Source organism: Delphinapterus leucas, chromosome 1 (assembly GCF_059928025.1).
Source record: "Delphinapterus leucas isolate spDelLeu-1000000601 "Yukka" chromosome 1, BTC_Dleu_Yukka2, whole genome shotgun sequence".
In the NCBI taxonomy this organism is placed as follows: Eukaryota; Metazoa; Chordata; class Mammalia; order Artiodactyla; family Monodontidae; genus Delphinapterus; species Delphinapterus leucas.
Genome location: NC_143129.1, coordinates 175,481,301 through 175,499,334, shown reverse-complemented (window position 1 = coordinate 175,499,334; position 18,034 = coordinate 175,481,301). Strand labels below are relative to the sequence as shown.

Here is an 18,034-nt window from a genome sequence, read left to right as displayed (position 1 = left end):
GTGTGTAGTGGCTGCACCCTTAGGAGAATGGGTCAGGGGAGAGGTTCACTCCTGCAGTCTGGAAGTGGATTTGGGGCAGTTTGGACAGGGAATATTGGGGTACCAGGCACCCAGAGTGTGGGCTTAGGTGGGCACATCCTCTTGGCCTCGTAGGCTTCTCTCTCCATCAGGATGGAAGAGGCCAGAGGGGGGCCCCCTAAAGGATGGGGCCCAGAGCAGAGACTGCTCTTGCCGGTATTAATGGGGCACATTGCTGCACAGATAAAATCAGGTTTCTCTGAAGGAGAAGGTGGAATGGCTATTGAGAAGACAGCCCTTAGTGCCCCAGTGTGAGCTCAGTGGGACCAGGGGTCTTATGTTTTATTGACCCTCATCTCCCTAGGACCTAACCTAATGCCTAGTGTATGGTAGGTGTTTAATACATGCTTACTGATTGAATAAGTGAGTGAATGAATGAATATCTGTGTTAGTACCACTTGAAATTGTCCTGCATCCCCTCCCACAGGGATGGATGCTGTTGGAGGCCAAGTCCCAAGGAAGTTTATCTGGGGTCTGTAGCAGAGCAAACCCCAGCACTCTGGACACCGTTCCCGCTGCACCCCGACTCACTACCATGCTCACCTCCGGTGGACAGCTGCAGGGTCTGCCAGCAAGAGTCTGTTGTTGCTATTTCAGAGTTTCAGTGCTGCTGGATGACTCAGCACTTCCATGCTAAGCGTTTCATGTGCCGTAGTGGACCCCACAGCCTGGTACACCGGACCCTCTGCCGCCAGGCCCAGCTTTCTTCCCTGTTCCTGACAAATTCCTGACCTAGACAGGCCCACTCTCTGTTCCTGAATATACTCTGTATTTTCCAATACTTTTCTCACACTATTCCTGCAATACCCTCATTCACCCCATTCTTTCTGTCTGTTCAAATCAAACCTTTCCTTCAAGACCCAGCCAGTTCCCACATCCTTCCTGAGGCTTGCCCTGGCCACCAAAACCCCCTTCCTTATGTCTTCCCTAGGAGTTCACATATGCCATGTCCTGCCCTGGGGCACTCTTCCATTTAACATTCAACAGAGGTTGTAAACCTCACAGAGCACCGGGTCTTAGGGGAGGGGATGAGGAGGTACCGGAATCCTCTGGGTAGCTATCTTATTTATTTATTTATTTTTTAAAATTTATTTTATTTGTATATGTTTGGCTGTGTTGGGTCTTCGTTGCCGTGCACAGGCTTCTCAGTGTGGTGGCTTACCTTGCTGTGGGGCACGGGCTCTAGATGCACGGGCTTCAGTAGCTGTGACGCGTGGGCTCAGTAGTTGTGGTGCGCGGGCTCTAGAGCGTAGGCTCGGTAGTTGTGGCGAACAGGCCTAGTTGCTCCGTGGCATGTGGGATCTTCCTGGACCAGGGCTTGAACCTATGTACCCTGCATTGGCAGGTAGATTCTTAACCATGACGCCATCAGGGAAGCCCTAGCTAGCTTATTTAAAAGAGGGATATTGAAGGATATGACAGGCAGTCTCGTGGACAGGCAGGACAAGGCTGGCGAATGGCCAGGCCTCACTGAGACGGGCGACTTGGGATATCAGGACCTGAGGCTTTTCTCTTTGCCTCTCAGAGGACACGGGCCCCCTCTTGTCTGCCTCTGTATCAGCTTCATTCATCACTCACATCCAGCTCTCTATTGTACTGTGACATAAATCTGGCTCTGGACCGGCGATCTTAGCTTTCCCTCTCTATGACCTCATGACTCAAGCACCCACGAGTGATTCAGTGCTCCTTTGCCTGGAAGTGAGACGACATGGTCAAAAGGGTTTAAGCAAAGAAAAAGAATTTGTTGACCCATGTAACTATGAAGTTCAGAGGAAAGTCAGGTTTCAGGTGCGGCCAGATCTAGGTACTCAAATAATATGATTAGGAACCTCTCTCTATCACTGGGCTCAGCTTTGCTCTGGGTTGGCTTCACCCACAGAAAAATCCTTCCCTTGGTGGGGAAAGATGGTAACCGGAAAGTCCAAACATTCTACCAGCCTAGCAACTCTGGCAGAGAAAATACTTCCTCCAGGTAGCTCCAGTAATATTCTTGGGTAGAGCTGACATTGGCTTAGCTTTGAACCAGACCTTGTGGCCAGGGGACATGATGCTTTGATTGGCAGGTTTGGGACACATGCTCTACCCATAAAAGACGAATATGGTATTGTTACTATCAGAACCCACTTGGACTGAGATCGGGTGGGGAGGAGGCAGGCATCTCAAAGAGAGACCCAATCAAGTTGGAGTTCATCTCTAATTAGCTGTGGCGGGGTGGGGATTGACTCACACCTGCTGCTCTCTCTACTCAACACCTCTCGTTCTTCTGCAAATAGCATTCTCCTTTGTTTGAGGTCCTTCTCCTTCCTAATCACAAGATTCTCTTGGGGCTGCTAGTCACAGCCCTGCTGATCACAGAGGAGGGGCATGTGACCCAAGATGACCAATCAGACTCCTTCCTTGGGATTTTTCATCATTTAACCAAAGGAAGAACGTCTGCTCAGTTCTTTCTGGAGGTGAAGCTAGGAAGACATGAGTAGGAGCTGGCCAAGTTTCCAATCTCATGGACAAAGCTGGTCGGTGAGAACAAGACTCAAATGCAGAGAGAACAGGAGATGGAAATGGAGAGAAACAGTCTGAATGAAGCCCCATACCTTAGTTTCATCGTTGCCAAGACCCAACAGGAAACTGCCTTTGCCACCATTTGGTTAAATGAGCCAATACGTTCATCTTTTTGCCTAACTTGGGCAGCTAGTGTTTCTTGGGCACATCCTGTGTGCTGGTACACGGTGCTAAATGGTCTCTACAGGTGATCTCTTTTGATGCTCATAACTCCATCATTATTTCCCCATTTTATAGGTGTGAGAACGAGGATTAGGGAGTTTGAGAGACTCATTCATGCAGCCAGTAAGTAGCAGAGTCAGGATTCAAACCAGACAGACCATCGACAGAGCAACCCACAAAGCTCTAAAACCCGGGGTGAATTGGTTGTGGATGGGGCAGGCATCCGAATGCGGGATTAGCGCTGGGTACCAGCCTCAGGCCCGGCCTTTGCCCTCAAGCTGCTTAGACTCTGTAGCGTTGTTAAGTTAGGTTTAAAGTTTTCTTTTTTCACTATGAAATATGTACAGAAAAGCACATCCAAGATGTAGGCACTGTTTATAAATAATTAGAAAATAAGTCTCATCTGTGTAACTACCGCCTAAGTCCAGCAATAGAACATGAGCAGCATTCCAGAGCCCCACTGGCTGCCTCTCCGCAGGGAGAACCACCTCCTCTAGGGCTACCCTTTGTCTTAGACGGTCCAGATCTCACGCTGGGGTCTGATTTTAGCACCTATGTGCATATCTTCTTTCCCCAGCTAGGGAGAGGCTGACAGGGGTGTTGCTGGTAAGGACCATCACTTCCCCTGTATTTTTTTGCTTCCCCCACTTGCCAGGTGAGTAATAAGTGCTCACACACATTTGTTGACAGGTTTACTGGGATGGGCGAGCACCTACTCTATGTTGGGAACTGTGCCAGGTGTTTTACGCATTATCTCATTGAATTGTCACAGAACTTCCCTCAGGTAGGTTTGATTAGCTTGCATTTCCAAACAAGGAAACTAAGGTTCAGGGAAGGCACGTATCACACCCAAGGTCACACAGAGAATAAATGGAGGGACTTGGTTTTGAACCCAGGTGTGTCTGTTACTGAGGACCCTTCTTTTCTTTTGTTTTTTTTCTTTTTCTTCCTTCTTTTCTTTTGGTACATTTTGATTGGGGCAGGGAAGGTGAGGAAGCAAGGGAGAGAGGTGAGGGTAGGAGGGGGATGGTAAATGCAGTGACTGAATAAGGCAGAGCTGGATTAGACCGCCTGCGTTCAAACCCTAGCTCTGCCGCTTAAGCAAGTTCCTTACCTGCTCTCTGCCTCAGCTGCCTACCTAAATAGGAGCTCTGTGTCAGTTCACTGAGATGACACGTCAAATGTCTAGCATAAAGAATAACAGGGTTGTTGTGAAGAACAGAAGGGTTAAGGAAGCTCTGAGAACAGTAGCCTGAATGTAGTAAGCACTTGATAAACATTAGCCAGGATGATTGCTGCAGTTGTTTTGGAACTGCTGCACCCACAGCTACTTTGCAGGCTGTTTTCTTTTGCAATCTGACTCCAGTGAAGGACCTCTGGCTGATTGTCTACTAGAGCTTGTTTCTTCTGGGGATTCTGAGGCCAATAGACCAGAGACCAGCCTCCTCCCAAAGTGGCTGGCCTGAGATCCAATGCCGTGTTTTCCCGTCTGACCCCACGTCTGAGCAGAGCTGACCCGGGCACCGTTCTCCTGGGCCTGATATCAGGGCAGCCTCGGCACGAGGTCAGGCTGGCTCTCAGGAGGGCTGAGGGTGGGGGTACCAGAGGGCTTCCGCTACCTGGCCTGTGGCATTGCAGCTTTCCTTTCCCAGGCTTTGGAGGGGCTGAAGTTCATGGTGGGATTTTTCAGCAAGCAGGAGCGTGGACAGCTCCTGTATTAGGTCACGAATGTTGGTTGCAAGCAACAGAAACTGATTCTGGCTATCTAAAGAAAAAAATAATAATTGTGGGGAAGGAACCTGAGGGTTTACTGACCCTCAAGGACCAAAAGCTATGGGGACCATCTGCTCTGTTGCTGCCACTTTATTTATTTATTTATTTTAAATGTAAAAACTATGTATTTATTTATTTATTTGGCTGCATCGGTTCTTGGTTGCAGCATGCGGGCTGGGATCTTCATTGTGGCATGCGGGATCTTTTAGTTGAGGCATGTGGGATCTAGTTCCCTGACCAGCTGGGATCTTCATTGTGGCATGCGGGATCTTTTAGTTGAGGCATGTGGGATCTAGTTCCCTGACCAGGGGTCAAACCTGGGCCCCCTGCATTGGGAGCATGAAGTCTTAGCCACTAGACCACCAGGGAAGTCCCATGTTGCTGCCACTTTAAACACTCATCTCTCCTTCATCACTAGCTCCAGATTCCAGTTCTGGAAAAGCTCATATGACATATATCATGTGACTGCTTCAGGTGAAATGGGAGGTGGGACCAAGCGCCCCAACTGGTGTAGTGGTTGCTGGTGGAACGCTCCCTTGGGCAAGATGAGCTACAGGGCAGTTTCCTCAGTAAGGGAGGTGGGGGAACAAGGGGGGCCCAGCTGAATATAAGACAATCAAAGGAAACAAGACGAAGGTCCACTTTAGTCCTGCCCTCTTTGAGCGTACAGGCTCTTATGGTGGGTTCCTCAAGCATCCTGAAAGATACTCTTTCCTGCTTCTCAATGCAGACAGGGTGCTAAGAAGCAGTGTGGGGCAGTGGGAAGTGCAGACATAGCTTTAGAGTCAAACAGTAGGTTCAAATTCTAGTATCTCACTTACTCGTTTGTGACCTGAAGGTCAGGTATCTTAATGACTTGGGTTTTAACTCTTTAATCTTCGAAATGGGGATAATAACTCAGTAATTCTCATATGGTTGTTGCTAAGATTAAGGATAATTTAGGAACTGTGGGCTCTGATTCCAGCTCCATCTCTGACATATTGGGCTCTGTCTGGGGGGAAATCACAGGGCTTCTCTGAGCCTCGATTTCCTATCTACACAATGGGGGTGAGGAATTAATCTTGGGAATCAATCAGACTTGATTTTGAGCCTGACATTGCTATGTATGTGCCATATGACTCTGGGCAAGTCATTTAGCTGAACTTGAAGCAGCCCAGCTAAGGGGCCTGTTGCAAGTACAGGCACAGGATAGAGGCTGTATTGGTTCCTAGGGCTGCCACACCAAGGTGCCACAGTACCTGGTTGCTTAAACAATGGAAACGTATTGTCTCACACAGTTCTGCAGGCTACAAGTCCAAGATCAAGGTGTCGGTAGGATTGGTTCCTGATGAGAGCTCTGAGAATCTCTTCCGGGCCTCTCTCCTGGCTTCTGGTCATTTCCTGGCCATCTTTGGCATTCCTTGGCTTATAGGAACATAACCCTGGTCTCAGCCTTCACCTTCACATGGCTGTCTTCTTCCTGTGTATCTTCATATTGTCTTTCTTCTTTGTATGTCTGTCTCTACATCCAATTTCCCCCGTTTTATAAGGATGCCAGTCATACTGGATTAGGACCCACCCCAATGACCTCGTTTTAACTTGATTATCTCTGTAAAAACCCTATTTCCAAATAAGGTCACATTCTGAGGTAGTGGGGGTTAGGACTTCAACATGTATTTTGGGGGGAGGGGGGACACAATTCAACTGTGCGCTTATTAGTTTTCCTTTTTCATCAAAATTCCTTATCAAATAAGATTAAATATCTTGCTCAGTACCTGGCACAGAGAAGACCTTGAATAAATATTTGTTGAATAAATGCACAGATGGATCTTAGCTTTCCTGGTGTCCTGCATTCTTCAGAGAGTTCTCTACTGACCCAGGAAATATTCTGCCTTAAAAAAAGTAACTTCGAGGTTCTTGGACAAGAATATAAAGTTCATATGAATAGCTCCAGGCAGATTCAAGAGCTTGGATCTCATCTCCCTTTGACTGTGCTCTATGCTGTTCCCATAGCCTGAGAGATTGCGGGAATATCCTTCATTCTCGGAAATGTTTTCCATCGCCACAAAGAATTCATTGTTCCAGCAAAGACTGCAAGACTTCCTCCAGTCATTTGAAAAGGGCTTCCAACGATGAACAGGTGCTTTAGGGTGAGATGAGAACATGGCTGTGGGTAACGGGACAGGTGACCTCCACAAACGTCTACCCCTGAGTCCCCCATCCCAAGAGGGGATGCCATCTCTTCTTAGTTTTTCACCCTTTGGGCCAGGGGCCCACATACCTTGAGTGACTACAGTGAGCTGGGAACGTTTCATCTGATACAGCAAAGTGACTCAAAGCCTAAACTCTGGAGTTGGACCTGGTCTTGGCCGCACCATCACCTCATTGTGTGATCTTGAGCAAAGTTACTTAACCTCTCTGTGCCTCAGCATCCCTGTTGGTAATTTGAGGGTAATTGATAATAGCATCTACATTCTAGCAGATGTAATAACATATGTAACACACTTTGCATGGTGCATTCAAACCATGTTAGCGATGATTGTTTTCTTATATTAATGAAGATGTTGCTGACGTTGAGGCTGGTTAATGGGGGAGGTAAATTCTAGTGCTTGGGTTTTAATATATTTCCTTATTAATAAGACTGAATAAAATAAGACGGGTCTTTTCTCATCATTCCTGTTGGGGCTTTCTAGAACTCAGCCCATCTCTCCTTGTCTTCTCCCTTCCTTCTTTACTTCCTTGCAGTCCTCAATGCTCAACCATGGCTTATTTTGCTAATTCCCCCACAACCCTGTGAAATATGTATATAACCTGTTTCATGGATAAGGAATCTGAGACTCAGAGAGGCGAGGTGACTTCTAAGCAGTGAAGCTAGAATTCAAGCCAGGTATGTCTGACTTCCAGGTCACAGAATAGGGTGATGGGGCTGATGGGGATGAAATGTGGCCTCCCCCTGCAATTCCTCTCCATCCTTAGGACCTAAGCATAAGGTTCTCCACCAGATCGGCCTGTCCTGGACAGCACTCCTACTCCGGACTGGCTTCTCCACCCCATCACCAAGGCTGGTCCCCCGCTCTATCACACCGGACAGGCCCCGTGGAACCCGTTCACCCCCAGGGTCAATGTCTGATGGTAAAGGCAGACTGTTAGGACACGGAATTCTCGTTCAGCAGCACTTTGAATCCCCACGGAGGCCCTGGGAGGTGTGTGGCATCCTCCACACACGCTGCGTTACAGGTGGGCACACCATAGCTCAGAGAAGTTCTGTTACTCCTATTGGCCACACACTGGGTCAGAGCCTGCCTTTGAGCCTTGGCCTGCCCCTCCGATTTCTTCCACTTACATCCTTTTGCAGCACTGCCTGTTTCCTCTGTTTCTCTCCAGGGCAGCCTGGGCTGAAATTAGCCTCTGGTGCTCTCTGCCCCAACACTGCCAGGGGCCAACAGTACTCGGGGACCAGCTGGGCTTCAGGACAATGGGACAGAAGTGTCGAGACATCTTTGCCCATGGGGACGGAGGGCACATTGGTCATGTGCTAACACAGCTCCCTTCAAGGGAGGCTGGCACTGGGTGGTAAAAGTCAGGAAAGCCATCCCACTTTTTTTTTTTTTTTTTTGCGGTACGCGGGCCTCTCACTTTTGTGGCCTCTCCCGTTGCGGAGCACAGGCTCCGGACGCGCAGGCTCAGCGGCCATGGCTCACGGGCCCAGCCGCTCCGCGGCACGTGGGATCTTCCCAGACCGGGGCACGAACCCGTATCCCCTGCATCGGCAGGCGGACTCGCAACCACTGCGCCACCAGGGAAGCCCAGCCATCCCACTTTTATCATTCTCTTTTCTTTCTCTTTAGCATAGACAATAGATTCCAGAATTCTCGGGCTTCTCTGAGCACCTGACTACTGGAATTTGGAGGCTCCTGTGGTTAGTTTCCTATTCTCTCTCGCAAGCCCACAAGCAGTGACCAGCTTCCTGGTTGTTTTGAAACTGCACACAAAGGAGGAAACATGTGGGAGCAGAAAGAACAATGGGTTAATTTCCTAGGGGGCTCTGGCAGTGGCTGGCTGTGCAACCTCAGGCAGATGAATTGACCTCTCTGATCCTCAGTATCCTCATCGGCAAGATGGTCTCTTCTTCATAAAGCTGTTATGAAGATTCAGCTAGATAATGGACATAAAGCTGTTAATGCAGTGCTGGGTGCACAGTAAGCACTCCGTAAACATGAGCCCACCGTTACTTTGGTAGAAATGGTGTTGTCATTAGCAACTGAAACCTTGGTGGAGGTTTTCTTCTTGGTGGAGGGTCCAAGAATGAGATGGAATGGGAGTGGAGGTGAGTGAGGAAAGAATGTTCTTTCCTTCTCCTACTGGCAACCATCCCAAACTGCACATGCCCGAGGCCAGCTCTGGAAATGCCAAACAATTCTTGTCATTTATCCATCCTATGGAGACAGGGTGTCCTCCAGGCCCGCTTGGCGTTGGCTTAAAAGCATGGGCACATGTACACCCACACGCACTCACCCACACTCTTTCCCAGCACCAGGGGTTAATAAGGCCAATAGCATGGGTGTCACAGTGTGCCCTGAAGGTACCTTATAAGAAAAAGGAAGATTTTTGTGTGTGTGTGCAGACTGCAAGAACAGCTAATTGCATACAGACCTACATTTTGACTTTTCTGGGTGTGACTCCACAGGGGATGTGACCCCACGTTCATTATCTGGGAGCCCAGCGGCATCCTCAGCTTCTGGGCTTCAGGGGACTTAGGAATAATCCAGTGCTACTGGCTCATTTTGGGGAAGTGAAGCTCAGAGAGCCAGAAGGCCCTGTTCAACAACACACACGCAACGGCTGGGCCGGGGCCAACCTGCACGCCCCCCCCCCCCGCCCCGGCCCCCTCCACGTGCTGCAGTGGCAGTGTTCTCTCATCCCTCCCTGACAAAGGGATCGTCACCGCGAACTTCACGTCCAGCCTGCAGCTGTCATCCTATCAGGAGGAAAGGCGGGCAAGGAGGGACAATGGATTGTACTCAACGAACCCTTCTGAGGTTTCAAGTCTGCTTCCCAGTTACGGGGTCTTTGGAAGGAAATAATGTGACGTCTCCTGTCTTTTACTCCCCTGCACCCTGATGGGTCCCCCCCTGGCTGACGCCTGACTTTGGCAGAAGTCTCCTCTCTGTTATGGAGCAGAAACGGTGGAGAGAAGACACAAAAGCCTTTCAGATGGCTGTGACTCTCAGGGAGAGGCAGGAAATGTGGGGTTATTGGAGAGGACTGTTTCATTTATGGGGCCTCTTATCTTTATGACAAAAGCTCAAATGGGCATCGGGAGGCAGTAAGAAAGAAACAATGCCCATAAAGATTTCCTTCTAGAGTATGGGGTCATGTGCATCCAGTGGGCAGCTGGACCCGCTGTGAGGGGATGGGGGTAGTTCTTGTAACGCTGTGATTCTCTGTTAAGTTAGGACCTGATGACATGGAGCCGAGAAATCCTGGTGGAGCTGCTGAGAGCAATTCCCAGACCCACCTGTGTCCTCTCCAACCCTCCCCAACTCTGCCAACCAAATGTGGGCATCCCCTGGCAGCAGCAGAAGACCCACTCCTCCACACAAGTTCTCCCTCTCCATTCCTGGGGGCAGCTCAATGGGAGACCCGAACCCCCAGGACCTTTGGTGAAGTGGGATGGGCACGAGATGGACAACATCCGGGGGAGCACAGGAGGACTGCCTGTGGGCTCTGACTTCCCCAGAGGGAAAATGTGTCACAGCCAGAAATAGAAACAAACGACCCCAAACACACAAAACCAAACCAAAAGCAAGCAAGAAACAACCAGATACATAAACTGCAGAAAAAGGAGTTCCGGTTCTATTTGTTGTGCAATAACGTCAATATTTGTAATACTTTTATCAAGGTATAGAAGGAAAAACGGGAGCGTTGGAATAAGCGGAACAGATGGTCCCCCCGCCCCTGTAGCGTTCAAGTAGTCTGTACCTCTTCCCCATTCCCAAACAGTTTAGCTATGCTGTTCCCTGAGCAGGCGTATGTCTGTCGTCCAAACACACAGCTCTTGACCCAAGACTGCCATTCTGGCTTTGGCTTGCAGGTGCAGCTGGCGTTTACTCTCCCAAGGGAGCCAGTCTGATGCAGAGCCCCTTACCCTGTTCACTGTGACAGTAAACGGGCCGCAGAGACACAAGTCCCCAGACACTGCCTGGTCGGAGCGCTCTCAGGCGATGGAAGAGATCTCGCTGGGTTTCTGCTCTCTGCAGAAGAGAGTCCTGGGGGAGGACCAGTAGCCGGCCTGGCTGCTGCGGTGACAGCAGAAAAGCATGGACAACAGCAGGGCCAGTGCGACGATGAAGCTGAGCATCCACCAGATGATGCCCGGGTAGATGAAGGGCAGGATGAGGACGATGAGCAAGACCAGTAGGAACAGGTGTGCCGCCAGGCGCCGGGCTGCCACGCAGTTGGCACTCTCCGTGCCCTGTTCATCCTCTCCGGCTAAGCTGGGATGCCCTGCTATCAGGGTAGCAGGATTCACCAGTCCCTGAGGACAGAGCCGCACCTCCGGGCCCTGCCAGGCCAGCTGCCCCAGCACGGCCTCCTGGTCACGCAGGCTGCAGATGAGGCCCCCGGGGACGGCAGTGACCTTGCGGCACAGCGGGCAGGTGATGGACCAGGTGTCGTCCTGCACGCACAGTAGTAGCTTCAGGCAGACGGCACAGAAGGTGTGCTGGCAGCTCAGCAGCTTGGGCAGCCGGGCACGGCTATAGGACTCCCGGCACACCAGGCACTCCAGGTTGCTATCCGCGGAGCCGCGATGACCCCCAGCAGGGCCCGCGGTGTCAGAGGCGGTGGCTTCTTTGGACGTAAGCTGGGGCTGCTGCAGGAGCTCAGTGCAGGCCATTCTGGGCACAGGAGCCACCAGGACGTGGCAGCTCAGGACCTGGGCATCGACAGGGAAGTGTCAGCCGGTGTCACTGGGACCTGGATGTGGTCTGACCTCAGGCTGGGCTTCTCAAGCCTCTATTTCCTTCTCGTCATCAGCCATCTAGCACCGCTCTCCCAGGGTTGCTCAGCTTGTTTCTTGGTTCACGTTGTCCCTTCAGTTATTATTATTTCTTTCCTTGAAACCTGGGGTTAATCAGTAACTTGAGGGCCTGGAAGGGCCAAGGGGGCAGGGCCAAGGGGGCAGGGCCAGTGCATGAATCAGGATTTTCCTGTGGCGTCTGGTGCCTCATGAGTGCCCGCGGGATTATGGCTTGTGAGCTTCAGGGTACATTAGAATCACCACCACAACCCCCTGCCCCCCACCCCAGGAGCCTTTTAAAATGCAGGTTTCTAGGTCCCAAACCCAGAGATTGAGATTCAGCAAGGTCTGGATGGGAATCTTAGAATTTGCTCAGTTAACAAACATCATGATGATTCTAACCCAGGTGGACCAGGGAGACCTCACTTTGAGAAACACCACCATGGGTGCTTCCCAAAAGGTTTTGGATGTCAGGATCAGCGGGAAAAAGTTTATTTGTGCTTTGAGAATGTTTGCAAGCAGGTGGCCCTGTGAAGAAGAAAGAAGTGATGGGAAAAGTATTCTGAGTAGCAGGGGGGAAAATGTCCAGCCAAACAGTAAAACCGAAACAGTCCATAGGTATGTCTCACCTGCTACTGCCATCTGTTCCTTTACAGTCACAATAATTGTATTAACCGTTACTGGTTCCCAAGCATCTCATCCCTATCCAGCTGTGCACTTCACATACCTACTAATAGGTACAATTTGTTGTGTGCTGGGCACACTGCAGAGCCAGTAGTAATAAAAACAGCTGCTGTTTGTTTGGGCCTGCTTGGAGCCGAGCCTCGAGACAGAACCTTCACCTGCCATCTCCCTGCATCCTGGCACAACCCTGTAAGGAAGGCGCTGCCGAGGTCTGGAAGCAAAGGCAGGGTGTGGTCAGGGCAGGCCTGCCAGCTGCCTGTCAAGGGGCCTTTCACGGGGCCAGGACCCCGTGGAATCTACCAGCGTCCAAGGTCAGGTTCCCAGCCTCTTGCGTCCAGGAACTCAATCTCGTCCTTTGGTGTAGAGACAGTTGGCCTTCAGGCAGCTGACTCAAGCTAACAGGGCTCATGTGGGACTGAAAGACATACATAGCATGCAGTTAAGAAAACGTGATTCCCATAATGGAAAAGAATAGGAAAAAGGAAAACAATATATATATATAACTGAATCACTTTGCTGTACACCAGAGACTAACAAGACATTGTAAATCAACTATACTTTAATAACAAATTTAAAATTAAAAAAGAAAATGTGATTTCCTCACTTTGCCCTGAACGTCAGAGGGTGGGGTGGCGCAATCCACCTCCTCAAACTAATGCCTCACCTACGTCACGCCGAATCCACCATCCTTTGCGGCTTCTGTCACCAGCTGAGGTCCACAGAGTCCAGCTCTTCTGACCCAGTGCTTTCCTCCACGCTAAGGGACAGGCTCTGCTCTCTTGCTTCACCCTTCCCCTGGGTCCCCTGTCTCTGAAATCGAATTCTCCACCCTCTACCCTCTCCATCACATCTCTTCTCCTCCTCAGCCATCAGCCTGACAATCACTTATTTCTCTCTATTCTGTTCTCCCCCAGATCAAGCTGAAAGGTGCCTCAGGTCTAGCACTGGGCATCTGTTTTCTCCCCAAGCCCCAGCATCCATCTCTCCTTCTACAGTGGCCTGTTTTCCTTTTGGGCAACCACTGCTCTCCACTGTCATCGTGTGTGGTTCGAAGCTCTGTGGGAGGAGAGAGGCGATGTAATTCAGGGCAGACCAATCAGCATATTCCACCCCGCTGGCTAAAAGAATTGGTTCAGACAGGGGTATGTGATCTAAGCCAAACCAATGAGATTCAATTCTGGGAGTTCTGTTGGAACGGCTCACAAGTTTCTCTTACTGCTGGGTTTCCAAGCTAGAGGATGGAACCCTGGAAGTGCCAGGAACACACAGTGTGACACAAAAGAAAGATGAGAAAAGAGTCAGAAAAAGGCCTGATGACATTGAATGCCTTGATCCAGCCATACCTGAAGTCAGAGCTCTTTGGAGTTTTTTAGTTATAATAACCAATAAAATTTACTCTGATTTTTATTCTTAAGTCAGCTTGAGTTGGATTTCTGTCCCTTGCAAGGGAAAGACATCTGAGTAATGCAGCAATAGATGAAGAAAAGAAGCCTTTAATTGCTACCTGACACAAGACAATCGAGCTGTACATGGCCAAGGCAGAACTAACACCTGTGGGTTACTATGCCGAAAGAGACTCTGTGTCTCTTTCCTGCTTTGACCCGCATTATGTAATGCTCCTTTCTGTTTGCTAGACCTGAGGAAGGGTTGAGATAGGAGAAGAAAAAATTTGTTGAGCTGCATTCATTTATAATGAGAAATAGAAAATCAGGTGGGCAACAGAGTTTGGTCAGCTTGGCCATTGACCCCCTCTCTGCTAGCCAGCTCTACTGGAAGCCAAATAATTAGGAAGGTAGCTGGATGAGGTTGTAATCAGACCAAGGGAAGTTATTTGGGGTTAGTGTCTAAATAACTTTTTGATGTTGGGGGGCAACCACCATGAAGAAAATATATATTGGTTATAACAACCCAAATATTACAGAAATAAATAAAGGAGAACGTGAAAGTTCCTTTGAAAAACTTCTGTTTTCTGAGAAATGACAGCATTTAACAGCACGTTCCTTCACATTGCCCCCATCCTACCATCTGGGCTTGGGAGCTACTTTGTTTCTTAAAGGTGCCTTGGCTTAACCATCATTTGCACTGGCTTTATAGTTAGACAGCCAGCTCTTGTCACTTTGCCAGCTGCATGGCCTTCGGCAAGTCTTTTCAACTTCATCGAAGCTCAGTTTCTCATTTTGATAAAATGGAGACAGTAACACTGTAGGAAATTGTGGGAGATTACTTAAGCACCCCTTCCCACCTCCATCAAACCCTGCTCAGGGGAGACAGTAATTTATACACCTTGCCATCTAACTGACCTCAGTGTAATTGACCGCACCCAGGGACACAGAGGTAAGACACTTTGGTGATCTGTTTAGCTAGTGCTGCTTCTTCTTTCATAAAAATTAATTAATTTAATTTTATTTATTTTTGGCTGTGTTGGGTCTTCTTTGCTGTGTGCGGGCTTTCTCTGGTTGCGGTGAGCTGGGGCTACTCTTCGTTGCAGTGTGCAGGCTTCTCACTGTGGTGGCTTTTCTTGTCGCGGAGCACAGGCTCTAGGCGCACGGGCTTCAGTAGTTGTGGCGCACAGGCTTCAGTAGTTGTGGCGTACGGGCTTAGTTGCTCTGCGGCGTGTGGGATCTCCCCGGACCAGGGATCAAACCCGTGTCCCCTACATTGGCAGGCGGGTTCTTAACCACTGCGCCACCAGGGAAGTCCCCAGCCAGTGCTTCTTAAAGAGAAGTGAAAGTGGGCAGGATCTGAAGCATAGCCTGAAGCAGATCTATCCCAGGGGAAGGAAAAAATGTCTCTGGAGCCTTCAAAATGTTCAGTTCATCTAGGTTTTTTATTCTACTCCGTGTTACATGTGTGCTTGCAGTAATATTACAATTAGGAAATTGAGTCCTTCCAAATCTTCAAATAAAACATAATTTTTAAATTACTATACAAATGCGAATTCATTAATTCTCAGTAAAACTTTTCTTTTCCCCTTTGAAATGCAGTTTCTTCCATCCTGTGGCTTCACACAGTCCCTGGGTTGTAAGGAATCTGAGAAGCACAGCCTCAGTGAGGTTAGAATTTCATAGCCTCCTGTAAGTGGGGAAACCAGACTCAGGTCTCCTGATGGACCACCTTGGAAACCCCACTTTGCAGGTCGTCACAGACCCTCACCCTACAAAGACATTTCTGATGTGAGCTTTAGGCCCTGTATCAAGTTCACTGGCAAAGGTGCGAGAGGGTGGTGTTGTCATGAGTCAAAATGCCTGATCCTTGCCTGGCCTCTGATCTTGACCAGCCCCCCCTCGCTCCACACTCCAGTGGCCCCAGAGAGCCATGTCCCAGCAAACACCCCATCAGCCCCACTCCCCTCCCCACCCCAGGCTGGCTAGTGTCTTAGCTCACACTCGTCTTCCAGAATTCCTGCCTCTGTGCTCCTCGGAATCCAGCCGGCTATGCCTCCAGCCCTCTCAAAGCGTCAGTGTGTCTGGAGGGTGGATGGGTGGGGGAGATGGGGGGTCAGGATTTGGAACCAAAACGACAATAACAGGATAGTGAAGATAAGGATGGAGAGGGAGAGACCATGCAAGAAAGTGAGGGCTTCAGGTATCAACTGTGGGAGGTTGGAAATAGCGCTTTCCCCCTCTGCTTTTTTTTTTTTTTTTTTTTTCCGGTATGCGGGCCTCTCACTGTTGTGGCCTCTCCCGTTGCGGAGCACAGGCTCCGGACGCGCAGGCTCAGCGGCCATGGCTCACGGGCCCAGCCGCTCCGCGGCATGTGGGATCTTCCCGGACCGGGGCATGAACCCGCGTCCCCTGCATCGGCAGGCGGACTCTCAACCACTGCGCCACCAGGGAAGCCCCTACGGTATCTTCTTGATCTGCCTTTTTGGCTGAGGAGCATCTGCTGGTTCAGGTCCTAAACTTGGATCTATGCCGAGCTGTTTATGAACCTGACTTAAGCCACGAAGGTTGGAACCATCAGCTGACGAGCAATAGGTAAGAGCACTTCCGTCTGACTCAGAATTATCAAAATGCGTCTGCGCCTGGATTACAGAAATCAGACAGTGAGCCCCTAAGACCACATTTTCTTTGAATTTGGAATGATTCTACAGTCTCGACCCATTTCTCACTGCCCCCTCTAAACTTCCTTTCCTGTCCCTCCCTCCCCCTATCTCTCTGGCTAGCTCTAGTTAACCCTTCAACTTAGAATTCTCCCTTGACCCCCTTCTGAATATCTCCTTGGAAACATCTGGCATGTCTTTGAGTCTGCATTCCCTTAACTGCCCCCTCAATTCCATGCAGCTAAGCATAGGGACCCCCACCTTTGCCGCTGGCCCAGGCCCCAGGGAGCGCACCTGGCCCCCTTAGTGGAGACAGAGCATCTCACAGGTTGTGAGAAATTTTCATCCTCACCCTCTTAACCTCTTTTGCACGTTCTCTAGTTGTTTGGACTAAGAATATGAGTCCTGGAAGAGGAGCTGGTGGAAGAGGCATTTTCATCTCACCATAAGAGTATTGGGAGACCTCGAGTCTGGCCCCTGTCAGGCTCCATTGCCTTAAACCAGCGCTCCCTAACCTTTTTGGCACCAGGGACCGGTTTCGTGGAAGCCAATTTTTCCACGGACCAGGGTGGGTGGGAGATGGTTTCGGGATGATTCAAGCGTATTACATTTGTTGTGCACTTTATTTTTATTATTATTACGTGTAATATATAATGAAATAATTATACAACTCACCATAATGCAGAATCAGTGGGAGCCCTGAGCTCCTTTTCCTGCAACTAGATGGTCCCATCTGGGGGTGATGGGAGACAGTGACACCTGACGTGTGTTGCTTCTGTCCATCTACTCTGTAATCTCGTTTCCGTTGCCATCACTGCAGAAAACACTGCTTCACAAAGACAGGACGTTGGAAATGGAAGCAGGCTTCTCAGTGCTTCTGTGGCAATCTCAGGCTATTCCACCTTGACTTTAATCCAGAACGTATGGAGACTGAAGTCTCAAACATACTTTTAAGGCCACCGTCATTTGCGATCTCAAGCAGTTGATCGTCTTCTAGCACGGACAAAGTCGATTCACCTGGCTTATCCACAAATGGGTTGAGGATCCATTCCTTCCCAGTTCGGGGGTCTTTTGTGGTTGGGAAGTAATGCTCAAACTCTTTAGAAAGCTGAGATAGGTGATCATGCACCAGCTGGGAGAAAGAAGACCCTGGCTTAGTCTCTTTCAAAATCTCTGCTAATGTTTGAAACATGTCAAAAATCCCAATGTTCACTTGTCACCCCCATAATTCCAGTTTGGCTTTGAATGCAGCCACTTTATCTGCGGACTTGAACACAGTTGTCATTCTCCCTGAAGTGACAGATTGAGTTCGTTGAGCAGGTTGAATACGTCACACAAGTAAGCAAGTTTTGCGACCTATTCTGTGTCACTGAAATCTGCTACCAGTGGTGACTGTCTTTCTAAAAGAAATCTCTGGAGCAGCTCTCGTAACTCAAAAACTCTGGCCAGTGATCTACCTTTGGAAAGCCATCTCACTTCTGTGTATAAGAGAAGACGTGTGTACTCTGTGTCCAGCTCCTCACAGAGCTGCACAAACAGACGTGAGTTAAGGGCATGTACTTTAATGTGGCTGATAATTTTAATCACATCCTGCAAAACATTGTTAAGTTCAGGTGACATTTTTCGGGTAGCCAGCATTTCTCTGTGGATGACACAGTGCACAGACTCACATTCATAAGTGACCTCTTTGAACCGAATAGTGAAACCAGAAAGCCGTCCAGTCATGGCAGCTGCTT

The 18,034-nt window shown here is 49.4% G+C and overlaps 1 protein-coding gene across 1 annotated transcript; it reads right to left on the bottom strand.

Moving 5' to 3' along the window:
* Positions 1-10,768: 10,768 nt before the first annotated feature.
* On the bottom strand, positions 10,769-11,851 carry RNF186 (ring finger protein 186). Its single transcript, XM_022551717.3, has one exon. It carries the CDS (start codon positions 11,447-11,449, stop codon positions 10,769-10,771), a length of 681 nt encoding a protein of 226 aa, XP_022407425.1. The 5' UTR covers positions 11,450-11,851.
* Between the last annotated feature and the right edge of the window lie 6,183 nt (positions 11,852-18,034).